This window comes from Typopeltis vanoorti, chromosome 22 (genome assembly GCF_054136105.1).
Source record: "Typopeltis vanoorti isolate ZY-2024b chromosome 22, IOZ_Tvanoo_1.0, whole genome shotgun sequence".
NCBI classification, from domain to species: Eukaryota; Metazoa; Arthropoda; class Arachnida; order Uropygi; family Thelyphonidae; genus Typopeltis; species Typopeltis vanoorti.
Window position 1 is genome coordinate 30325637 of NC_143570.1, and position 27931 is coordinate 30353567.

At 34.2% G+C, this 27931-nt stretch overlaps 1 protein-coding gene across 5 annotated transcripts in view; it reads right to left on the reverse strand.

Moving 5' to 3' along the window:
* LOC150094270 (protein DOP1A) overlaps positions 1 to 27931 on the reverse strand; it is a 613349-nt gene that overhangs the window by 464463 nt on the left and 120955 nt on the right. For all 5 annotated transcript variants that reach the window (XR_016550242.1, XM_090412136.1, XM_090412135.1 and 2 more), the window contains 2 exons: positions 15621 to 15760; positions 8707 to 9028 (listed from right to left, as the gene is read on the reverse strand). Coding sequence is in view for 4 of the 5 variants with exons in the window: in XM_090412136.1 (XP_090268262.1) it covers positions 8707 to 9028; positions 15621 to 15760 (462 nt within the window). In the remaining variant the exon portion in view is untranslated. The remainder of the gene's footprint in view (positions 1 to 8706; positions 9029 to 15620; positions 15761 to 27931) is intronic.

The following is a 27931-nucleotide window of genomic DNA, read 5'->3' on the forward strand; positions in this document are numbered from 1 at the left end:
TGAGAGAGTGATCACATAATACTGAATGTAACTCCCTAGGTCCTAACTTCAGCAGGCTAAGCAACATAAGGTGCAAGGGAGTTGTGAGATGAAAAGGGTATTGCAGTTTATGTATACTAATGTCAGAAATATTTGGAATAAGGGAGAGAAGTTATAGGCATTGGTTAGTTCCCTCCCCCCCAAAAAAAGTTATACGCATTAATAAGACTTGGTTGACCGAGGAAGGCCATAGGAGCAGAATATGAAGGATTTTATATCTTGGGAGAAAGGACAGATGGAACAAGATGGAGGAATGGGTTTTGCTAATGATAACAGAAGAATTGAAGTCAAAAAGAGTAGAAGTACATCAGAAGGACAGGGATGGAGAGGATAGTTCATTTGAGGCTATCTGGTGTGATATATACAGGCTAACAGGACAAAATGTATTAATTGGTTGCTGCTATAATCTAGTGGGTATAAAGGAGATTATATATGACATACATTGGCAAATTAGCATAACGAGTGCAGGTCAAGTAATTATTATAGGTGATTTCAACTAATTTGGAGAAGGAATGGTCACAAGGAGGAATGGAAATTGAATTTATACAGCTGCTGAGAGATAATTACCTGTGACAGCATGTGATGGAAGGGACATGAGGTTCAAGAGTGCTGGTTCTGGTCATAGCATCAGAGAATGTTATAGTAATCAACAGAGAATGAATAGTAATCAACATAACTATGCTATCCAACATGCAGAATTTTCTGCCAAGAAGGGATTTATGTGGAATTACAAAGCAAGTGATTATGAAAAGCTGAAGAGTCACCTTTCAGCAGAGCCATGGCAATGGAAGGGAGAGATGTTGGTGCATGAAAAGTGGCCTAGGGATGTTTGAAGAAAGCAGTATCAGACTGAAGATCACTCTGATGTTGTGGGCTTTTAGTATTCTGGCTATTTGATAAGAAATTGATCTCATGAAGGGAATCACTACAGTAGAAATGTGCTGGGAGTTTGGTTCTTCTTTTAATTCTGCTTTGCCAGGAAACAAAGCAAAAATCTGTCATACAATTCTTAGGGGTCTCATGCCAGTCCCAAGCCTGGATAAATGAGGAGGGTCAGTCAGATGAGTGTCAATGCTCTGACCGTAAAGAAAAAACACGATTGTTATCAGATGCCTATACGATCAACAGCTACAACATGCCTGCTCAAACATCACCTGGATCAACAAGATCCGCGATACCAATCGAACAATTCCATATCATACTCATTACCTGGTGGTGATATCTGCTTCAATTCTTCAGTCACTTTCCCAATGCTATCTAAATCTAGTTTTTCTTCATATAACTCACTACAGTATCTTATCCATCACTGTAGAATTTTATCTTTATTCATCAATACTTTGCCTTTTTCATCTTTAACTGTGGTCTGTTTTGGTTGCCACCTTCTATTAATGGTTCTAATCATTTTGTACACCTCCCTAGTTTCATGCTCTCCACAGTACTGTTCTATATTATTGCATTGGGCATCTAACCATTTCATCTTATCCGACTGACTGATTTTTTCATCTCATTACACTTTCTTCTATATTGCTCCTCTATTTGTTCTGATGTCATCATACATATCAAGGATTTAGGCCTCATGGCCTGTTCCAGCCTTAGAAGTCATCGTTGAATCGTTTAAGAAGACGTCCTGGTTTTCTTTTTCCTAATGGCTTGTACTTTAAGGCTTGTTTTTGGTAATCTTTCTGTTTTCATTCTTTGAACGTGTTCCACCCATTTATGTTTATATTTTTTAATTTTTTCTATTACTGGTTCTTGGTTTAATTCTTTCATAATTTCTTCGTTTCTTTTGTGATCAAATAGGGTATACTTTGCAGTTTTTCTCATAAACTTCATTTCTGCTGTTATTAATCTTGGTTTGTCATTTTGTTTTATTGTCCAGATTTTGCTTCCATACATTAAGACTGGTAGGGCTAATGTATTGTATACTTTTAGCCTGGTTTGGTTTAAATATAGAGTTAATTACACCTGTTATTTTTAAATATTTTGCAATTTTTAAGTTTATATCTTTTTCATTTTCATATGTGATCATACATCCTAGGTAGTTAAATGAATTCACCTGTTCTAAGATCTTGTTATCTATTACTATTTTAGTTCTTACTGGATCTTGTCCTTTAAAGGCCATAGTTTTTGAATTTTCTGTTGATATTATCATACCATAATCTTTGGCTATCTCATTTAGATCTAAAATGGCTTTCTATAGGTTATCTTCAGAATTTGTAATTATTATTTGGTCGTTGGCAAAAAGGAGAGTGTTTAATTCCTTGATGTAAATTTTTATTCCATTTAAGTAGATATTAAAAAGAGTTGCTGAGGGGGGGACATCCCTGTCGGACCCCTTGGTTTATCTCTCTCGTATATGATAGCTCATGATTTAATCTTATTTGTATTTGATTATTTTCATATATACTTGTGATAGCTTTTAGGATATTTTTTGGTATTTGTCTTTCTTTTAATATGTTAAATAATATGTTTCTTTTAATTTTGTCAAATGCTTTTTCAAAGTCAATAAATGCAATGTGTGTTTCTAAATTGTATTCACTTCTTTTCTCTATTATTAATTTTAGGCAAAAGGCCGGGTCTATGCATGATCGTCCTTTTCTAAATCCATTCTGTACTTCTAAAATAAACTTTTCGGAATATTTCATTAGTTTGCTATTTAAGATTCTGCTATATATTTTGTAACAGGAATTTAGTATACTGATACCTCTATAGTTTTTAGGGTCATCTCAAATACCTTTTTTAAAGATAGGAAATACAATTGCTTTTTTCCATTCCATTGGGGGGGGGGGATACCAGTTGAATAAATTTTATTTAAAAATAATAAGAGTCTTTCTTTGAATCTTGTTCCTGAGTATTTATATAGTTCTGAACCAAGCTTATCTTCTCCAGGTGATTTTCCATTTCTTGTTTCTTTCAGGCTGATTTCTAATTCTTCTTTAGTTATTTCCTTTTCATTAATTGTTTGCCAGTTGTCTTTTTTAAAATATTTGTCTATCCACAATTCTGTGTAGTAATTTAGAAATTCTTCTAATTTCAATTCAGTGTTTAATTTTATGTTTTCTTTGGAATCTGCATTTAAGTGTTTCAAAATATTATATACATTGGGTCTTATTTTATATAAATCATGTTCTAAATTAGATACAAATTTGTTCCACGATTCTCTATATCTTTTTCTGACTTCTCTTTTAGCTATGGCTCTTATTCTTTTATATTCTATTTCATGTTCTAATCTTTTACTGCTTAACCATTTGTGATAGGCTTCTTTTTTCTTTTTGATTATTTCTTTGATTGTAGCATCCCAGATCTTCAGTTTTTTCCTTGTATTGAATTTTTTGGTCTTTCCTAAGCTTTCATTTGCTGCTGCATTTAGTAACATTTTTATATTAAGCCATTCTATTTCTATTTCTTAATTTTGTTTTATTTTATCTAGATATTGGTTAATTCTTTGTTCATATAGCCATTGTACATTTGTGTCATTCAACAGTCTAGTTTTATAAACAAATGTTTCAAATTTTCTTTCTGTTCTTGTTACTTGTAGCCATTTAAGTGGCAATCTTAATTTTATTTTAACAAGGAAGTGGTCACTGCTTATTTCATATCCTCTGTGAACTCTAACATCTAGTGAAAATTTCGATGTCTTTTCATTTAATATAAAATAATCTAATATTGATTTCCATCCTCTTGCTGTCCAAGTATATTTATGTATGTCTTTGTGTTTATAGAAGGAATTCATTATTTTTAGGTTATTATAAACTACAAAGTCAATCAATTTTTTGCCATTCCTGTTTAGTTAGTGTTTTCCATGTATTCCTATATTATTATTAATTTTCGTGTTTCCAGTTCTTCCATGTAAGTCTCCTGCTAAAATTACATAATCGTTTTTATTTATTTTATTATATATGTTTTGTAGCTGATTATAAAAATCAATATTATCCTGTTCTCTTCCTTCTTCTGGGGCATATAAACCAATTATTGTTAAATAGCCTCTATTTTTATTCTAGCTTCTATATTCTTTCATTCCCTAATTTATAATGTTTTAACTGTTTTGAAAGGGAGTTATGAATCCAAATCATGACTCCTGCTTGTGCTCTTTGGTCTTTGCCGACTCCACTGTATATCACATTAAAATTTTCGGTTCTCATAGTTCCTTTTAATTTCTTTTTTGTTTCAGTGATTAATGCTATTTTAAAATTTCTTTCATTTAATAGTTGGTCTAATTCTATTTCTTTATATGCTATTCCTCTTACATTCCAGTTTGCTATGCGTATTATATTTTGTCGTTTCCATTTTTGTTTTACCTTTTCCATTCCAGGGTCGTTTTCCATAGATTCAATCCGATTATCTTTTTCTGTCAGCTTACAAGTAGAATTATGTTCTACTTGTAGAACAACAAGTATATGTATCCCTTCTAATCTTCAACATTCTTTTCTCCTGTACTAACTTCAGTGTTTCTTGTGTAATCCACTTCTTCTTGATCTGTTCTTCTTCTGGTACTGTTTCTTCAACTACGTCTTCTATCGCCTTCATTACTCCTTTCACTCTTAGATTTGAATTTTCTTCTCTGTCCACACTTTTAAGTTTCTCCTCTAACACTGTTTTGTACCTTCTTCCTATTTCTGCTTCCCTTATTCTTGCTGTATCTCTTCATTTCTGATGATGAGATTTATATTTTCTTTTTAATTTCAACTTGATGTTTGCAATCACTAAATTATGATCCGAGTCTATATCCACTCCTTGAAAAGTTCGACACTGCTGTACTGATGTTATCCATCTTCTTTTAATCATATCAATCATGTTCTTGGTTTTTCCCATCATTTGATCGCCACATCCATTTTCTATACTTCTTTTGCTGGAATCTTCTGTTACAGATCATTATCTCGTGGTCCACAGCAAATTCTAACATTTTTTTACCTCGTTCATTTCTCTCTCTCTGAAACCATATTTTCCCATGACTCCTTCCCAACCATCATTATAGATTCCGACTTTGGCATTCCAATCATCTTCAATAATTAATACATCTTGCTTTGGTATTGTTTCTATGGTCTCTGTCAGATCTTGTAAAATAAGTCAATATCCTTATCTGTGCTGTCAGATATGGGTGCATATATCTGGACTATTGATATATTAAATGGTTTTGCTTGAAATCTTGCTGCTAAGATTCGTTCATTGACTGGTTTGTAGCCAACAGTATACCTTTCCAGCTTTTTTGTTACGAAGGAAACCTGCTTCATGCTTGGTGTCATGCCATGACCATATGACTTTGCATCTATTTATCTTTCCTACTGATGTCCATTGCAACTCTGCCAGTCCTAGTATATCACACTGATATCTCTTCATTTTCTCGCGAAGAAATTCTAGTTTTCCTAACATCCAAAGTGTCTGTACATTCCATGTTCCTACTGATAATAATTCTGTTAGTTTCAGTTTCTGTTTCCTTTTGGTATCCCACTTTTCGATTCAACCTCCACCCCCCCGATCGCTCGATTTATATCACAGAACTTGTTGATTCGGGAGATATCCGAGCCGGCATGTTGTAGCTGTTAATCGTATAGGCATCCGATAACAACAGTATTTTTTTCATTAAAGTCAGAGCATCTACACTCATCCGACCGATCCTCCTCCTTTATCCAGGGTTGTGACTGGCACGAGACCTCTAAGGATTGCATGGCGGATTTTTGCTTTGTTTCCTGGCAAATCAGAATTAATTTACAGCAGATTATTCAGTGCCTTAAAGGGCTTACTTTCATCATTAGATCCCAAAACATTAATGGTTGACTTTGATTGTATTTATCAAGATTGTTCACCAAAATTGTTGGAATAAGTGAGATATAGTTGGATGAGGATGACATCCAACCTATGACAGAAATACAGATGGATGGTCACGCCCCCCAAAATCCCATAGGTCACTTGTCATCCTGAGAAAGAAATTAGGGTGAAAATAAACTATTAATTCAGTTACTAAAAATCAGCTACAGAGTTCTAAAAATCTGACATTAATGAAGTTTACATTGACAACAAAAATAAACCTTTTAACATTTCATTAACTTGTGAAAATGGAATGTTTACACAAGTTAATGAACAGCATGTTCTTCAACAGATGATCAGTTATAAAATATACAATCAAATATGAAATATACAATCGAAGATAAGAATAAAAAGTGCAAACTTTGCTGAATGTTTCAGCATAGTTTGTGACATTTCTACTAACTTTTTTTTTTGGCTAAAAAATATTTGAAACAGCAGTCCATTATCCAAATTGAGCTTTGTGCAACTTTTTTTCTTGTTGAAGAAATTTCAACAAAAGTCCTTAAATGTAACAGATTTTGAGATACTGAGACCATTAGATTATATGATACTTAATAGATACATTGAGACACTCCAAGAATGATTGATTGATTGGTTTGGGGCTTTATGTGGCAAGGACAGTAAAGGTCACACTGCATCAGGACAAAGGTTACGGCAATACATAGGGTGTTGATAGGTAAATAAATGAATAAATAAGTAGTTACAAAGAGATAAATTAGTGAATAATGTAAAATAAATGTACAAAGTTATAAGATAAATGAGGAAATGAAATGTTTGTGCAAAGTTTAATATCTACAATGTGGTATCTACATATAAACAAAACCATAATCAAAAGTCTTTGAAGAAATTAATGCTTTGTAAAAATTTAAAAACGTCATTCAATCTGTCTGAGTCTGATAACAACTGGTTGAGTGTATAAGGCTTAGCTAGATAAGTAAAAATGTCATTTCTCTCTTGTGTGAAGCACTCACAATTCGCTAGAATACGACTAATGGTAATATGAGTGTTGCATTTCTCACACATAGGTGGGTCAACAGCCTTCAGTAAATAAGAATGTGTGAGATAATTGTGACCTATGCAGAGCCTAGCCAGAACAACTTCCTCTTTTCTGTTCCTATGTTGACTAGAATGCTAGTGCTTAGTTGCAGACTTAATTTTAAACAATTTGTTTGTCAGTGCTTCCAGCCAGGAGTATTGCCACAATTAACTTTGATTTTATTACCTGTGTGTAGTCAATATAAAGGACTAACAAACAGTATGTCGAGAAATATGAGCTGACTTAGCAGCTGCATCTGCACTGTCATTTCCCTTAATTCCAAATGGATTTCCATAAATGTTTCAACAATAGTGGCAGAAGCAACAGTCAAGGTGTGTTATTACATAAAAAGAAACAGTATTAATGAATTCTGCAAGTATCTCATTTACGAGGTGTGGCTATTAAATAACGAGACTGATTGCAAAAATGTGGTTATTATTACAATTGTACGACTTAATTGTTATCCCCCTTTAACATACTCCCCTTCTCTATTTATACACTGTTGCACACAAATTTTCCACAGTGCTGTAAGTCATCAGGTGTTATCTGCTTCAGTAGTGCTGCAGTTTTCTCCTTTACTTCATCTACTGACAGAAAATGGGTGCCCTTCAATGGAGATTTCAACTTTGGAAAAGGTAAAAGTTGCATGGAGCTAACTCCGGCACGTCAGGCAGATGGTCCAACAATGGGATCTTCTTATCAGCCAGATACTGCTTTACAGACAGTGCACTGTGGGCTGGAACATTGTCCTGATGGAGAATCCAAGCGCTGCTCTTCCACAGATCGGGCCTATTCTTCCTCACTCGTTCTCTCAACTTGGCCAGAACCTCAAGGTAATAATGCTGTTTAACTCTCTGACCCTCTGTATCCATTCAAGCATTACATTAAAAAAAAAAAGGATCAGCATTGCCTTCAGTTTTGACTTGCTCATTCTTGCTTTTTTCATTCTCAGTGACGTGGGAGTTTTCCAGTGTTGGACCATCCACCTTACTCGTCGGACTTAGCTCCATGTGCCTTTTACCTTTTTCCAAAGTTGAAATCCACATTGAAGGGCACCCATTTTCCCTCAGTGGATGAGGTAAAGGATAAAATGGCAGTGCTACTGAAGCAGATAACACTTGCAACACTGCTTCCAACGATGGAAAATCCATATGCAATGGTGTATAGATAGAGGAGGGGGGGGTATTGAAGGGGATAACAATTAAGTTGTACAATTGTAATAATAAACCACATTTTTGCAACCAGTCTCGTTATTTAATAGGCACACCTCGTATATGTGTAATCATAGACACTTTATGAACTGACAGTTTTCAAATTATCTAACCCTAAGCCAACTTAGAAATTATCCCTGGAGTATATAAACATGCACACCCATACATATACAAAAACAACTCATATCAATAACAAAACCATGCTATCAACAAAAAATTAACAGATATGCAACAATTAATAATTTTAGGACCTTCTGGCTGCTATTTTGATTTTGAAATTATCAAAAACCTGCACAAAATTAATAATTACATAATGCTTACATAATGCTAAACAATATTTACTTCTTTTTTTCTGCTTAAGAATGGATACACAATAAGCATATTTTTAAAGTTAAAAAAAAACATTCTCTTCCACTTTGAGATAGGTAATACAAGTACATTTTAAGCTGTATCTGCTTTACACGACACACAACACACGAGAGAGAGAGAGAGAGAGAGAGAGAGAGAGAGAGAGAGAGATTGAGATGTTTCTATGATAGTTTGATGTGTTGTTAGAAGATCTGCAAACTAAAGTATCTAGTAGGTATACAAATTTCTTTATGTCACAACACCTACCAGTGATACAATATCCAGTAGAAAGTCCACTAATGCACACAGTTCCAGTACGGTTGGATTTCCAGCACCAACATGTTGGACAGGTGAGAGAGCTGGATTATCTGTTCTTCTATGCTGTTCTACAGGGAGATGATTATGTTCATATAAGGCTTCAGTACATGCAACTGAGAAAAGTTTACAAGAATAGTCCCACATATAGCTCGGCTCAAGCGTTCCAAATAAGAGATTAGCAGTTTTGATCAATTCAGTGCTTTTATTATCTCTCTTGTCATACTTTTCATTATTTTCTGAATAATGAGCAGCACATTCCAAAAAAAGTGACCTATTAACAAAAAAAAAAAAAAAAACATTTCCTTTCACCATTCGGATTACACTTTTTAAGAATTGATTGCTACAAATGAAATTTATCAAACACCTACATAAAATGAATAATATTTCAATAATATGAAATAATATTTAATTTTTTTTTTTTTTTTGCTTAAGAATAGTTGTACAGTAACCTTATTTCTAACTGAAAACTGGCTCTGTTAGGTTCACTGCTTCATAGCTGAGTGTATGACCACATACTGCCTTTTATCATATTATACAAAGCAACAATCACAATGTTTAATATTTTTGAAGCACAACTCTTATTTAAATGCTATTATAATTACATTACATAAACAGTCATAAAAGATTATGGACAAATACAGTTATGCAAAAAATTATAGCAAACTTCAAAGCAAATCTAACAACAAACACTGCAACTAGTGAAACATGAAAGTGTAACATATATTCACATTCACATGGAGGAAACCCAAATAAGTAAAAAATAATAGAAAAAAATTAGAATGCAAACTAAACAATATATAAAAGACAAAGTACTTGTAAAAAGACAGTACATCTAAAGGTTGGTCTGATTTACTGACTGACATAGAAACACATTTCCTTTTATATGGAACATCCTTTACCTAGAGTCATTTTATTTCTTACTTTATATATCAGAGCCACACATGAAAGTATGCAAGACCCTTCATTTGTGGGTCAGGCCCTTCTGAATAGACATTAGTTAAACATGTGGATAAGAGGATGAGAAGAAAGAAGCAATTTGTTGATGTGGTTCTTGAAGAGCTAATAGTCTCTGAGAAAGATAGAGTGAGGGTTAATAATCAAATGAACAGAAGTAGATGGAATGAAAGAGAAGTTAGTTCAGCAAGTTTGGAGCTGGACAGTAAATGGATGCTAAATAGAGCTGTTCTTATTATAGTCTGGGGAGAAATAGGGAAATGATGGTGGTCAGTTCTACAGAACATTGTCCATTGAAGTATACCTATAAAAGAGATACTGGAAAGAAACTGAATATCTAAAAAGGGACCACTGATTACTCAGATTGAGTTCTTCTGGATTAGCATCTTAGAGTGCAATCTTAGAGAGGTAACAGGCACACCACTCCAAATGGGTGAGCAATGTTCCATAGCTGAGCAGAAGTGTCTTAAGTAGAGAAATACATAGGATTTCTTGGAGGCTGGATAGTGTAAGTCAGTTATTACTTATTTAGAACTGTGTTTTGGTTGCAGATAAGTTCACAAAGTTATCCTCAGAGATTAAAAAATAGCAAAGATATCAGAGCTTAGGAAATGGTTATGAAAGACCTTGAGGCTTTTGAAACTCGAGTAATAAGAGCTTGTCAAACAAGGAAGAGTAATGGAGTGTACTGTCATCAGCAAAGCTGTGAATAGGGTTTGAAGTCAGCGAAAGATCATTTATGTGAAAGAAGAAGAGAGGTATCTGAGGAGAGGAAACTGTCTACCATGACATGGAGAGATGATGCTGGCAACTTAACAATAACAGACAACACAAGAAACTTAAGTCCAAATTAACACCATCTATTGTTAGATAAAGGGAGAAAAAAAGTACTCATTTGATCTTAAAATTACTGTTTTCCAGAGTAAATTGATACAGCCATACTTTCTGATGTTTAAAGAATGTTTTAAAGCTGCTGCTGATTCCAAAAACCCTGGATTTATTGAAGTCACGCTTCTCCTCAGATATATTTGAATTATTTAAATTTACAGTACAGGCAAGTTATTTTGCATGGAAAGGGAAGATATACAAACAAATGGATGGGACAGCAATGGGATCAGCAAAATATCATCAAATAAGTAATAAGTTAAATAAATATTAATTTATATTTGTCTGGTGTATGCAATGTTGTCAACATTGATGCCAACAGAATGCATGGCCTCTTTAAAATGCATACCAAAAGGACATTGGGCAACCTCTCTGTGTTGGGTATTGGGAAGCTCAATACCCAACACAGAGAAAACAGACTAGTACACATAGGATGCTCTGGAAAAGACTTTATTTTTAGGACATAATTAAGAGACAACTCTTTCTGTCTAAGTGATAGAGCCAATTCATCTGCTTCAACAAGACATTGAGTGGGCGATGTGTGAATAACACCAGTAGCTACTGATATACCCTGATGGTGGATGGGATCCACCATAAGGGTATATCAGTTTCATACGTCTCATAATCATTGAAGGTTATTCTGCCTTGAAGAACCATTGAGACCCATGATCCAGCTTAGAATGTATAAGTACACAATAAAGCCAAAGCAATAAAGACTGATCTGCACCTCAAATCAATCATTCTCTACTGAATGATCAGATCAATCATTCAGTAGACAATAGAGAGCAAAGGAGATGCAATACTCTCTTGCAGTTTTCTCTTAGTTGGCAAATGTGTGCAAGGAATGTGAATTTTCTGTCAAAGATGAGTCCCAAGAACTTGGCTTTGGTTGCTACTGGAATAAAGGTTTGTCCCATTCTCAATTCAGAATCTGGGTTAAGAGCGTGTTTTCGACAGAAGTGTACATAGACACTTTTTTCTGCTAAAAACCTGAACCCATTACGAAGAACCCATAGAGAGACATGATCGATTGCTTCCTGAAGTTGTCTATTGATTACCCTCATGTTAGCCGAGTGTGACAGTAAATTGTGAAGTCACCAATGTATAGAGCACTGCTTACAGTGGGAGGAAACCGTTCAGTGACTGAATTAACTTTGATAGCAAAAAGTGTAACACTTAAGACAAGGCCTCGGGGAACATCCCGTTATTGATGATATGGCCAAGATATGTACTTTCCACTCTGACTTGAAAAGTTTGTCTGGACAGAAAGGTTTTGAAAACTAAGGAATGTGTCCTTATAGACCTAGGTTATACTAGTCTTTTAATATGCCATATCTCCAGGCTATGTCATAATCTTTTTCCATGTCAAAGGACACTGAAACCAGATGTTCTTGCTTCCGGAATATGCCTCATATACAAGTTTCTAAATAGAACAAATTGTTCAAAGTTTAACGATATCTACAAAAGCCACATTGCATATTGAGATGATAAAATAATGAGAGAAGATCATTATTTTCTAAATAGCAGAGAAATCTGGTGTCAATCATTTTCTACAATATCTTAGAGCAATATGTTGGTAATTATTTGCTTGTGATGAATTGTTTGTTTCCTGGTTTGGGGATAGCAATGACAACTGATTTATGTGAAGAATCTGGAAATTCTTACTCTGCAAGTATTCTGTTGGATATTCTAATCTAATCCTGTGGTCTCCTCTTTTAAGAGGGTTGCAGCTGATGAACAGTCCGCTTCCATGACTCTTTATCTCTTGCTTCTGTAAGACGCTTGCCCGTCCAGTCTTTGATGTTGTCTTTCCATTGCAGTCGAGATCTTCCTCTTCTTCTCCTTCCCTCCACCATCCCCTGCAATACTATTCTGGGGAGCTCTCCAGAAGAACTCCTCATCAAATGTCCTGCAAATGCTACTTTTCTTCTTTGGATACTAGCCATATAGTCTCTTTTCACCTTGAATTCTTTTAAGAATTCAAAGCTCACTCTTTCAGTCCAGCTGGTATGATCCATTTTTCTCAAGCACCACATTTTGAATGCATTCAATCGGTCACTCATCTCCTTATTGATCATACAGGACTCACCTCCATATGTCTCCACATTCCAGATCATTGTCTTGAGGATTCTTACTTTTAACTGTTTGTTCAGATTTCTGTTTCTTAATATGTGATATATTTGGAAAAATGCTACTTTTGCTTTTTTAATTCTGTTCTTAATTTCATAATTTGATCTTTGTCATCTGTTATCCAACTCCCAAGGTATTCAAAACATTTTACATTCTCTATTCTTTGTCCATTCAAAGTGATTTCCATCCCATCATTTCCTTTCCTTGAAATCTTCATCACTTTTGTCTTCTGAATGTTTCTTTTAATTTTATATCTCTCATTTCCAACCCTGTTCAGTCTATTAAAAATTCTTTGCAAACCTTTCTCTGTTTTGTTCATAAGTACAATATCATCTGCACATCGTATATTATTTATCAGATGTCCATTTATCTTTATTCCATCCTTCAGATTTTCCAAGGCCTCCCTCATCATCCATTCAGTACAGACATTAAAAAGGAGTGGGGACTCCCACATCCTTTCTTATGGGGATCCATTCAGTATCCTTTCCTTCAATAACATTGGCGTTTTGAGTTTTATATATTCTGAACAACAGTCTGATAATTTTTTCATCTATTCCTATTTTATGCAAAATATCAAATAAAACAGAGTGATTAACATTATTGAAAGCTTTTTCGTAATCCACAAAGATAGATATAAATCTTTATTGCACTCAATCGTTCTTTCTCCCAATATCTGTAGTTATAATAGCTCTTCCCTGGTTTTCCTGAAACCAAACTTTGCTTCATTTAATTCTCTCTCTCTATCATCTGTTCCATTCTTCTATATATTATGCTGATTAAGACTTTTGCAACGTGGCTAACCAAGCTGACAGTTCTATGCTTATTTCAATCCATCATTCCTGTAGTCTTGGGAATAGGAATAAAAATAGATCTTACGAAGTCTTTAGGTATTCTATCCTCCTCCAAACTTCTATTAAAGATGATGGATAGAAGTTTTATTCCTTCCTTTCCCAATTCCTTCAGCAGTTCCTTGAATATCATCCACTCCCGGAACTTTCCTATCCTTTATTCTTTTAATGGCTGCTTGGCTTTCTCATTCCTTAATTTCTGGGGTATCATCATTTTCTATCTGATCACATTTCAAATTATCTTCATCTCCATAAAGTCCTGTTACATACTTCTTCCACCTTATAATTTTTTTTTCATTTTTTTCCAACAAAATCTTACCTCTTTCATCCTTCACTTCTTCCCTGAAATAAAGTTCAAGCCTTCATAGACCTTTCTCATATGCTTTGCTGTATCATTGTCCTCTATTTCCTTGCAGACCTGATTGAGTCAGTCTTCCTTTGCCTTTTTAGCCAGAATTTCTGCTAGTGTATTGATCTCTTTATATCTGACTTGGGCTTTGTTGTTGTTCTTATTCTTCCATTTTCTTCTTTCATCCATTTGTTGGATATTAAGAGAAGAATATTCAGAGAAGATAATGGTAGATGTTTTATCATTTCATAATGGATGTCATCAGGACCTAATGCACTAGGGTGAGACAGTAAAAGAGCTCTTTTCAGTTCCTGATTAATATAATAGCCAAATGTATAGCTATTGTTTCTCTTGTTGCTCTTTCAATATTAAAAATTCAGGATGATATGAAGCTGTTACTGAGATTCTGGTAAAATTCTCTTTCTCAAAGTGTCTGCAATAGCTTTGGGGGTCAACAACACATCCATTATGGTCTAAGGTAGACAAACAGTGTATTCTTTATGTAACTTTCATATTCCAGATTTCATCGAATACAATTTTTGCACTGGTTGTTCGATTAATTGTAAATTGTTCCAAAATTCTTATTGACTCTGGTGTCTCATGTAACATGCTTCAGCTTGAGAACACTTAAAACTATTAAGTTTGATGTGGTGGTATATCTGCAAAATATACAGCATGCTCTATGTTGATCTTTTTTTGGCTACTCGGAATTCTGAGTTTCACCAAGGCTTTCGCTAGAATGGAAATTGAGATGACATTTTTGGAACTGAGTCTGTTGATGCCTGGATAATAGTCTGTTACATACTTTACTGTTATGTTGATGGGTGTTTGACTGACTGTATCAGAATTAAATTTTGAAAAATGGGAAAAAGTAATTCAGTCAGCCTGGTCCATTTTCCATATGGGTATCCATGTAGGAGAACATGTTTCATGTAAAGACGTGAAAATAACAGGAAAATGATCACTACTGTAGATGTTGTCTTCAACATCCCATGTCAGCAGTAGAAAATTGGCAGGAGACCACATTGTAAAATCAATTGCAGAATATGAGCTGGTATTTATATGGAAGAAAGTACTGATTCTATTATTAAAAACAGAGAGATTGTTATTATCGAGGATTTGTTCGATGACACAACCTTGTCCATTTATGTTAGTACTACTCCACAGAGTGTTGTCTCCATTAAAGTCACCATAAGAAGTGTGGGTTCAGGCAGTTGCAAGATAAAGTTATCAAGATTAATTTCAATCAATTCAGCACTTGATGGTAACTAAATTGAACATACTATAATAAGAAATCCTATGGATAAACAATTCATTACTGCTTCCAGAGCAGTATTATGCTGGACATGATGGAAAGGAGTATGACTGCCCACAAGTATAGCTACTCCTCCATGAGAAGGACCACTTCCAGTTCTATCCTTGCATACAACAGTGAAATTCCTTAAGGTAGGGTTCTGATTGGGTCTTAACAATACATCTGATGTGTCAGGATCAGTAGGAACGTTTAATTTACTTTCAGGGGATACCAAAAGCATCCATTTTTTTTATGGAGATGTCTGGTGGTTTATTTTTAAAAATATCTCTATAAATATCTCTATGAAAGGAAAAGTGATTCTTATGTATAAGTTGGTCATTCACTGATTCCACAAAAATATTTAATGTTGCACTATTATTATAATTTTTTTTTTCATACTTACCGAAATATTTCAATCAAAATCTCATCAAGAATAATTGCACTAATCTCTGGTCTATCTAGAAGACTTATAAGAAGTCGGTAACACCACAATTCTGGAGATCCCGATAGCCCACTGTTCAGAGCCATTACTGACACTGGATTCTAAAAATATTCATTAATTTTGATTTAATGGTAGTTATTCAAAATGTTGAAAGGGTATAAGTGTATAATTATTTTCTTAATATGCATATATTTCATGCTGTAAATCCATTTTCAAAAATACAAAGAAAATAAATAAACAAGAATGCTTATAATCCATTTATCCATTGTTTAGACTTCTTTTCTAAAGGAGCACCCTTACTGAAATATTGCAATCAGAATCTATTCAAGAATAATTACACTAATCTCTGGCATATCAAGACCTACTGCTAGAAAATCTACACATATCTAATATGCAAATTGAAATCTGAACCTCCACAGATGAACAGTTTACCATAAATGATAGTGCAAAAATAATGTTACATTTTACTGATTAAAATTTCCAATTAATTCTGGTGTACATTATTATTATCATTTCATTTGCTCTGGTCATGGCTATAGAATTTACATTTGTAAATTAGAGTGGGATAGACTCATATAGTTTTTTCATGAAAAGATCATGAAAAATAATCTTGGTTCATTTTTGGCTAATAAAATAAGCAAATGGACTATAAGCATTGATGTCTACTTAGAGGAATAGCATGAAAAATTTCGGAAAAAAATATCTATAGAAATAAAAAAGTTCATGGGATAAGGAAGGCATCCTGTTGTTTTTAAAACAGTAGAAAAAAATGTTTTCTAACAAATATACAAGAATGTCCTGAAAAGTTGTGATAATCACCATGAAGGAATTCAGGTAGAATCATATAACTTACACATTATTCTATATATTCCCCATGAAGAGCTATACACTTGTTACAGTGCTGGTACATCATTTGCAATCTTCTGAGAAAAAGAGTCTTTCCCTTTTTGCACAAACCAGTCCTCAGCTGCAGATTTGGCTTCATCTGTGGTAAATTTTGTTTCTTTCAAGTATTTCTTTAAATTTGGGAATAGGAAATGGTCAGATGATGTCTGGTCTGAAGAATAGGGTGGGTGAGGCAGACATCGAAAGCCCAGATTGTGTATTGTCTGTTGGGTTTCATAAGCAGTGCGAGCAGGTGCATCGTCCTGCAAAAGTAACGCACGTCTGCTCTGTTTCCCAAGGTGTTTTTCCTTCCATATCTCCTTCTTTAATTCTTTCAAAGCTGTTGAATAAACTGCTGCTGTAACAGTTTCACCTTTTCTGATGTACTTGGTAAGGATTACACCATCCATATCCCAAAAGACAATGGCAGGAACCTTCCCTGTTGACTTTTGTGTTTGAAACTTCTTTGGCCATTCATTTTAGAAATTATGGACTTTACAACCGTGTTATAAATAACTCTTTTAATTTCCTGACATTTCGATCTTCATATTAAGATCATCATCTGGAGTATATACAAACATACAAGGACAAGCTGAGTTACATTACACTCAGCAAGCTAGAGAAACAATAATTTGATCACTGGTTATTCTACTGGCATGACCTCTAGTAAAAAAAAATTTACAAATTAATTATTAAACTACATCAAAGCTAAATTCTATTTAAGATAACATGAGAAAAACATTATTTCTTATAGATAGTCTTCTTTCAGTAACAATGATGTCCTATTTTTAGCAATTACAATTGTTATTTTAGATTTAGGATTCTGGATTACCTACAGTCCTGTTTATAGTTAACTCTTAGAGAGAAAGGTTGAATATGTGCCTTCCATATGCTTGGGATTTTTAGACCATCATTATTGTTCAGATTGGGGTGGTTGATAAGAATCTCACAGGCTTCCTTAAATTTGCGTTCATACCATGTTTTGGTGTGATGTAAACAACTGATGCTTTTCCAGTCAATTCTATGTAAAGTGTTCAGGGCATGATCCAAAAGGCCAGCTTCACCATAGTTATTATATTTAATGTGTCGTTTATGTTCCTTTTGTCTGATAGGAATTGTGCGTCCTGTTTCCCCTATATATGGTATATTACAGGTGCAATAAATACGGTATACTCCAGGGTGGGCCAGCGGAGGGAGTGGGTCTTTGGATGAGTTGAGTAACCTTTTTAGTTTTGCAGGAGGTTTAACGGTGGCTTTGAGGTTGTACTTTTGTAGTACTCTGTTTATCTTGTCTGATATTCCTTTAATGTAGGGAATGGTTATAGTTTTACTGTAGTCTGGTTTGTCTTTGTTTTTTATTGTGGTTTTGTAGAGAATTTTGTTAATAGTGTTTTGGCTGTAACCATTTTTTAGAAAAGTACTGCTGATAACTTTAAGTTCGTCTTTCAGGGCTTGTTCACTGTAGCAGATCTTCAAACCCCTGTTCTTTTTTTTAGAGTATTAATGACACTAGTTTTTCTGTTGGGTGGTGGTAGGAATTTATGTGTATATATTGTTTGTGTACCGGAAGCCAGTATGTGTTGGCTTCTGGTACACAAAGGCGCAATGAATATAACACCGCATGGAGAAAGCGTTACTCAGAGCACAGATCCAAGCTACGAGAAAAAACTTGGCCACTACTCAAAACCAGGTACAAAGTTTGAAGGATATGGTTCACCAACACGGCGAACCATATCCTTCAAACTAAGAAAGAAAATCTCATATCCAAATTTCATAGACTAAAAGATTGACAAAACCAACGGACATATTCGAATTTCTCCACAGCGAACATTAGTAACCAACCAGAAGCAAGAAGCAAGAGGAGCCACCAATTGCCAACTGGTAACAGCAACATAGTAAACCTATCCAACCACGCCTTAAACAAAGATGAACTCTCACTACTTAGCAAAGGTCTAAGTTTTGTCGTAGCACCACGATTGATGAACAAACTGGATTTTATTTGTAATATTGAAAGAGGCTTAAGGTTCATCCCAAATAACATAGCAGACAAAATACGTTTAGAAACCACCAACATTTTAAATATAAATCATAAGAAAACAATAACAAGTAACTTAACAAAACACGAATTAACGGTGGTGAAATCATTAAAATCAAATCCGAACATCGTAATAACTAGAGCCAATAAAGGAAGTGCCACTGTTATTCTAAACCGAACCACTTATTAGAAAAAATGAATCTCCTAGTCTCGGACAATAGTACATACCAACGTGTTAACAACAACCCAACCAACAGAATAAAAAGGAAAACAGAGAAACTATTGAAGTAGAAAAAGCCATCAAAGGCTTGAAATGTGAAAAGGCAGCAGGAGTAGATGATATTTGACCAGAAATGCTGAAGTATGGTGGTATAAAAGTCTTACAGTGGCTGCACTGCATAGTTCAGAAAGCCCGGACAGAGGGACAAATTCTCGATGATTGGAGTAGAGCTCTCATAGTACCCATATATAAAGAGGAAAATAAAACTGAATGTGAGAATTACAGAGGCATTTCATTACTGAGTGTTCCTGGTAAGATATATGCAAGTATACTTGCGAAACGGTTGAGAAGAATTGTGGAAGAGAAGCTTGGTGAAGAACAAGCTGGATTCAGGTCAAATAGAGGCTGTCAGGATTACACTTTACGACAGACAGTTGAGAAATCATTGGAATATAACAAAGATCTGTATTTAAGTTTTGTAGATCTGGAAAAGGCATATGATAAGGTGCCAAGAGAGAAACTATTCAATACGCTACGGTTATATGGTGTCAATGGGGCATTATATCAAGCAATACTTAGTCTTTATTTGAGTTGTAAGTCAGCAGTTAGAATTGAAGGAATTACAGGAAGATGGTTTAATGTTAAATCTGGTGTCAGAAAAGGATGTACATTATCCCCTCTGTTATTCATTATCTATATGGATCACATGATGAAGGAAAGTGGTATTAAACATGATATCAGAATTGGAGATGTTAATGTCAGCTCTTTACTTTATGCGGACGATGTTATACTTATCAATAAATCCACTACGAGTCTGCAAGATTCCTTGACTAAATTGAATAACTGTTGTAACAAATATGGCATGAAGGTCAGCAATAAAAAGACAAAGACAATGAAAATAGACAGATCATTGAAAATGTCACAATTGCATTGTGAACGGAGAACCTGTGGAAAAAAGTAAAACATTTCACCTACCTAGCCACGATTTTTAGTGAAGATGGTAAATTAAATATGAAAATGAACAACAAAATCAATAAAGCTGGTATAGTAGGAAGTCAAATGAATAAATTCATATGGAATAAGAGAGAAATTAGTCGGAACACTAAATTAGCTATATACAAGACAATGTTCAAACCAGTTTTAACTTATGGATCTGAGAGCTGGGTCAGAAGTAAAACACTTGACCAAAGACTAGAGACCACAGATATGAGAGTCCTGAGAAAGATTAGAGGCATGAACAGATGGCATCAATGGCAATATCATATTAAAAACAAGGATATTAGGAAAGAACTTGACATTGTCAGCATCCAGGAATGCATTAGCAGAGCTAATCTCAGGTGGCATCGTCACTTGAATAGAATGGGCGAGGAAAGATTAGCCCAACAAGTGTTCTCTGCCAGGTTGGCAGGAAAACGACCCAGAGGAAGACCAAGATATAGGTAGATTGATACGGTACAAAGTGCCTTAGACGATAGAAATATAAGATCTGATAATGTTGGAGTCTTGACGAGAAACAGGCTGATTTGGAGGAAAATTGCAGATAGGAAGTTAGTAATGATGCAAATTTTTCATGTAGTACTATCATATCCTGTACACCCCTTGAGGGTAGATGGCAGGAATTTGATGATGATGACAGAGAAACTACTTAAATCTATTGATATAAGGAAATTTATAAAGTTTGTAACATTGGTCAGCTGCATAATCCTTTTACAGGTAAGGCTCCATTTCAAAAGTTCAGTACATGTCACATCTGCTGTTGATGTGATTGCTCCAATAATTCAGACTGAGAGTTGACAAAAAAAAAAAAAAAAAAAAAAAAAAAATATATATATATATTAATGTTCATTATTTATTCGGTAGAACTGTATATAAAAGGAAATTAAATGACTGTATACCGAGAATGACAAATTTATTTTTAAGATACAACTAGTTTCGTTGAAATACAACTTCTTCAGGTATCATGGGCAAAGAATAAAATAAAAAATAACAGACACATGAAAAAATATATTAACAGATCTAGTATAAAACAAATACGTTTAAAAAAAGAATGTGTGCCAGAGTTCCAGCTGAAGTTGACTACGTGCGTGAGCTGGTATTAGTGAGCCAGTATTGGACAGTGGCAACGTGCGCATCAGAAATATTAAAGCTAAGGCTGTTATTAATATGAGATGAATCAAGCGATATTTCTTTAGATTCAATTATTCTTCTTTCCAGTTCATCATAGAACACATGGATATTAGAGGTTTTTTGCCAGTCAATGATGTGTTGGCGGCCATCATCTGCATTGATGGAGAAGAGAACTAATGCTTCAGAAATTCAACATTAGAACTTGCTTCACTACGTTCCCTAAACTTCGCTCCATACTAAGCAGACCTAAAATGAAACATCTTCCTACTCAGTATCCAGGAGTCTATAAGATTTTGTGTGATTGTGGCAAACCATATTACGGCCAAACTGCTAAGTCCATCCTTTTACGCATGGAAGAACATCAAAGAGACATTTCTTAAAATAGAACCAGAGCCAGCGCTCTCTCTAGCCACGTTCTCTTCTCCATCAATGCAGATGATGGCCGCCAACACATCGTTGACTGGCAAAAAACCTCTAATATCCATGTGTGCTATGATGAACTGGAAAGAAGGATAATTGAATCTAAAGAAATATCGCTTGATTCATCTCATATTAATAACAGCCTTAGCTTTAATATTTCTGATGCGCACATTGCCACTGTCCAATACTTGCGCACTAATACCAGCTCACGCACATAGTCAACTTCAGTTGGAACTCTGACACACATTCTTTTTTTTTAAATGTATTTGTTTTATACTAGATCTGTTAATATATTTTTTCATGTGTCTGTTATTTTTTATTTTATTCTTTGCCCATGATACCTGAAGAAGTTGTATTTCAACGAAACTAGTTGTATCTTAAAAATAAATTTGTCATTCTCAGTATAAAGTCATTTAATTTCCTTTTATATATATATATATATATATATATATATATATATATATATTTTTTTTTTTTAATTTTGAATATGTTATCTCAACATCTAGAAGCATTCCAATAACAACAGACTGGCTACTATACCTTAGCTAACTGTTTAACTGATAATGCCATTTGAAGATATGGTTGTCCAAAATCCTTTGTATTGAATGATCATTGCTCAGTTTCACTGCCAAACTATTTCTAAAAGTATGAACGTTGTTAAGCATAAAGAAATTAATTGCCATTGCACATCAACCATAATGTAATATTTTTTGAGAAAGAAAACTATGAACAATACTTCACCACTTATGCAAATTGTAAAGATTGGTAAAGACTGGTTTTTTAACCTTTCCACTGCTTTGAATTTTCATATGTTCTGTCCACAAAAGCAAAAACTCAGAAGTCGCTTGTTCAGGGTATGAAGATATAAATGAATTTCGATCAAGCATGATACATAAATTCACTACAGCTTGGGCAGTTAGTCCATCCGTAAAACAGAGAGATGTAAAACCTGTTCTGAAAGTAAGACAATAACTATCAATAAATTTCAGAAGCTAAAATTATCTATTAAGTTAGGGATAGTTTCTTTGGGACTTAGAGAGGAATAAAAAAAAATTGTCAGTACATTTCACATGCAAAATAATTTATATTAAAAACCCAGATTTATTGTGGCAAATGCCACAATAAATCTGGCATTAAAAAGAAAAAAAAATTCGAACATTATCACAAGAAAAATGTTGATAATCAAACCAGATTTAAGTTCAAAGAATTTATATAGGATGAAAGAGTCAAATACTCTAAGACAATGACATCTTTCCAAAACAATCTAATAAAACTTCTCGGAATCAATAACCACTCAACCAACCAGGCCAGAGTGTTTGCACTACTCTTCATATTTTATATCTATTTATTAACTTAATTACCACAAGCAGTGAAAAGTATTCCAGCATGCAAATTTCAATAACCATACTATAAGATTTGGTTCTAAATTGCCGACTACCATTAAAAACTTATTTATTGACAGGAAAAAATCATAATCTGAAGGCATACGTTTTTTTAATATTTTTTTATATATCAACTCCACACAAGAAAGTCTCAAGACCTATAACACAACACTGCCATCTGTGGGAAAGTGATTAGAAAGAAGAAAATAATTTAATATGTTTTTTGAAGAGTTGGGATTTGCATTCATTAGGGAAAATCATATGAGGAAGAGTGTTCCAAGGGAGGGAGGGAGGGCACACATAAAGAATTGAAGGGAGAGGTTTAGAAGTTGGTTCAGTGAGTTTGGAGCTGAACCATATATGGATGTTGACCAGTAGCTGTAAGTATTCGCACATAATTAGAGGAACATGGAGGAGTGGCCAGATAATGCAGAAAAATAGCATCTATATGATCTCACTGATTCTCACCTGACTGGAGAGAATCAGTGAAAGAAGAGTTACCTATTAAGTGAATAGGTCTTTTCTAGATACAATCAAACATTCTAAGGGAGGGTTTTGGTGCACAATCTCAGATGTGAGAACAAAGTATAATATCTAGTGTATGTAATATTATAGTAGAAAATATGAGAAAATGTAGAATTATGTAATAATAGAACAAAATATAATAGCATGTTTGACAAAAGCCATAGCAATATTGATGAAGACAATGCTTGTAAATAAGTAGAATAACTGATGAAAGAAAAACAGTGAGATAAAATATGCTATTAATTAGAGGAAGAAAATAAAACTGTACACAAAGTTATTGCTATTGATACTGATATTACTATTTCAAAGAAAGGATTGACTAAAGGTCAGACAGCGCTAATACATTCATCTTACCAAATTAGTCTTTAAGAACTAAATTACGCAGATATCAGTTATATGATGTCATCAGATCTCATATGTTGATATCACATAAGATTTGATTCTGATTTAAGAATTAAAATAATATTTCAGCTGAGAAAAATTTCTTGTGTTAAAGGTCAGACAGCGCTAATACATTCATCTTACCAAACTAGTCTTTAAGAACTAAATTACGCAGATATCAGTTATATGTTATCATCAGATCTCATATGTTGATATCACATAAGATTTGATTCTGATTTAAGAATTAAAATAATATTTCAGCTGAAAAAAATTTCTTGTGTTCAATTTCTCTTAAAATAAATGGTGGAAGTTATTTCTTGTCTGAAGGTCTTTGTCTATGAGTTTCTGGTATAAGGTCCTACGTGAACATTAATGTCTATATTTTATCAGTACCACTCATGAATTTTTGTTAATTTAAGAATTAACAAAAACGTTTATGAGGAAGATATTTTTCTTGTCCTTGGTTTTTCTTAGAAGGGCTGGTGGAAATTGTTATTTATTATTCAAATGCCTTTGGCATGAAGCCCTATGTGAACATGGGCTCACATTTTAGGAATCAATGGTCATAAAGGAATGGTATCACAATTATGAATTTCATAATTGTGATACCATCTAAGTCCATCCTGATTTATCCTGACTCTGGGTATACATTCTGATACTGCTTTCTTCAAACATCCCTAGACCACCTTCCCATGCACTATAAACATCTCTCCCCTCCAAATTCTTATGCCATGACACTGCTAAAATGCTCAACTTGTCAAAATCACTTGCTTTATATATCCACATATATCCCTTCTTAACAGAAAATTTTGCATGTCAGGCAATCTCCCAGGTCAAGATTATATTATCACTTTCTCCAGTGTAACTGAATTGATCAGTGTTAGGTTCTCTGATGCTAATGGTGTCATTAGCATCAGAGAACAGAGATTTACATCAGATCATACATCAGAGTTCTCTGATGTATGATCAAATCCAGCACTCTCGAACCTCGTGTCCCTCCATTACATGCTATTACAATTGTGTCTTATGAACCAGTGCGTCTTATACACCGATGTGTTTTTATGTATAAGACACACTGGTTCATAAGACACAATTGGTTTATAGGATGCATCCCAATTTTTTCAGATAAATTTTAGGTACAAAAAAGCATATCTTATAAGATGAAAAATACAGTACATATAATTATTATTATTTTATTTTAAATATAAACTATAAAGAGCACAGAGTTGACTGTTAGAATTTTGTGAAAGGAGGAGGAGGATTTGCAATTTGGCTTGGATTATTAGCTGGTTGAATGAAAAGTAACTTCTTATGTAGAAATGAATGCCTAGTTTTTTTAGAGACTGAAGAAGTTTATGATATGATGTGTTTATGCCAAGAGAGTCTACAGATAAATGTCAGTCCAAGAAGAGAGAGAGAGAGAGAGAGAGATCTGATTCTATCTGTTGTTCTGTGTATTTCTTTTACAAGAGAAAGGAAGACAAGATTGTGTTTTCATAGCAGTGAAGATGAACAGCTTACCCTTGCCCCAGTGAAGATGAATGTTTAAGGCACTGGTAATCACGATCCTGACTGGGAATGAATGAGCACTGTATGGTTTGACAAACGAGCAGGATCAATGCAGCATACTATCTCAGCAAAGCTGTGGATAGGATTTGTGTGACTGAGTGTAGGCTATTTATGTATAAGAAAAAGAACAGAGCCCTCAGGCACTCCAGCATTGGTGATGAAGTTGACTCATCCACAATGAGTCAACCATGCTTAGTTGGAAGATTACCAACTTACCTAAGGTAAACATCCATTAATTCTGCAATTGACTTAAAAAAAAAAAAAAGAGGGGAGAGGAGAAGTCTTCTCAGTAATTAGAATCAAACCTATACTATACAGGAGTCTTAATTCTGCACACTCAGTGCCATAGAAATTAACTTCAGGCTCTGCAAAAAATCAATATGCGTATGTGTGTGTACAGATTTTAAAATTTTGTGATATCTTTCCATGATCTCTCTTTATCCACTTTCCACTAATTTTGACAATCCTTCAATTTCTATATAAGGATTATAATTGGATGACAAAGATGACAGTTTTAAATGCCAGTTGGTTACATATATATATGTGTGTGTGTGATGAGGAACACTGAACTGAACTCGGTTGTTTTGATACATTTGTATAATGAGAATTCAATGACTGAAACCGAGAATAATTGTAAGGTTTTAATGGTATAACACACTACACACTACTTGTTTTGGCTTTTGACAGCCTTCTTCAGGTGTCTTTGAAAAATAGGAAACAGCATTAAGAACACTGGAGCTTAAAAAAAAACTGAGAAACACAAGAAAAAATTGAAGTACATAATTAACATGAAAAAACGTTGTAGTTACATTTAAGTTTGTCTTTCAATCGTGGCATTGGTTGGTGAGTGCGTGCTTGCATTCTTTCATGAACACCAGTACTGAACAACAGCAGAATGGCTATCTGGGAGGTTGTAGCTCAAATTGCTATTTAAATGTTCATGATTAAGGATGAATTCTCTGGACTCCACAATTTTTCTTTCAAACTCATCATGGCAACGAAAGATGTTTTTGGATCTATCCCATCAGACTGAATGACCCTGGTGTTCATCATCAGGATTGTTCGAAAAACGAACATGACTAGAGGCACTGGCACGTGATCTTTTGTAAGAGATGTGTCTCTTATGCTCCTCTATACGTAATTCAATAGATTTATCTGTTTGACCAAAATAAGGGATATTACAGTCACACCATATCTTGTACACGCCAGGATATTTCAGATTATGATGATGAGGCTTCTGATGGCTTACTAGAGAGCGGATTTTTGGAAGTGTAGTAAATAAAGTCCTGATGTTGTATTTCTTAAGAACTCTAGCTAATTTTTGAGAGATGTATTTTGAACTGATGTATAGGATAGAGATATTACCCTTAATATTAGTTATTTCTTCAGTGCAGTGGCTAGGAGGATCTAGAAGGAATTTTTTTAATGGTTCTATCAGAATATCCATTTTGTCTAAAGACATATGAAAGGAAATTAATTTCTTTTTGTAGTTCATCCTGGTCATTTTGAAGAGAGCGTGCTCTATGTCCTAAGGTAGAAATAGTTCCAAGTTTTTGTGGAGGAAAATGATGGGACTGACTATGAAGATATTTATTAGTGTGTGTAGGTTTTCTATACATTGAAATTCTAAATTTTCCAGAGCAGCGGGACAGTTTTATATCCAGGAAAGGTAGGGAATTGTCATATTCAAGTTCAGCTGTGAATTTTATATTAGAATGTTGATTATTGAGATGATCAAGAAAATCCATGAGAGAATTGTGAGCGTGGCTCCAAATAATAAAAATGTCACCTATAACGTTTCCAAAGTTTCGATTTAAACGAGAAGGATGATATAGCTTTTGTTTCAAAATCCTCTAAATAAATGTTTGCAAGAATAGAGGATAAAGGATTGCCCATCGCTAGACCTAGGTTTTGTTTGTAGATGGCTTCTTGATATCAAAAGTAACCAGACTTAATGCAATGGATCATAAAGCAAACTTTTTTTTGGATAATTTGTCTTTTAGTAATATCAGTACTTCTTCCGTAGGGACATTTGTAAATAAGGAAACTATGTCAAAACTAGCTATGATGTCATTCTCATTGATAGTTATATCCTTAATGTGTGATACAAAGTTCATGGTATTGTTGAAAGATGAAGACTTGTTAGAAAAACATTTGAGGTATTTAGAAAGATGTTTAGAAAGTTTGTAAGTCGGAGAATCAATACCTTCCAAAATTGTACGAAGAGGGATGTTTTCCTTGTGGATTTTAGGAACTCCATAAATATGTGGGATAAGCGGATGAAGAGAGCGTAGAAGAAGACGAATGTTGCTGAGGACAACTGTAGCATTGCCTTTATCTGCCAGTAATATTATTATAAGATTTGTTCCTAAAGAATCTCATCATCATCATCAAATTCCTGCCATTTACCCTCAAGGGGTGTACAGGATATGATAGTACTACATGAAAAAAATTAAATCATTACTAACTTCCTATCTACAGTTTTCCTCCAAATAAGTCTGTTACTTGTCAAGACTCCAACATTATCAGATCTTATATTTCCATGATCTAAGGCGCTTTGTACCGTATCAATCAAACTATATCTTGGTTTTCCTCTGGGTCATTTTGCTGCCAACCTGGCAGAGAACACTTGTTTTGCAAATCTTTCTTCGCCCATTCTGTTTAAGTGACCATACCACCTGAGATTAGCTCTGCTAACGCATTCCTGGATGTTGACAATGTCAAGTTC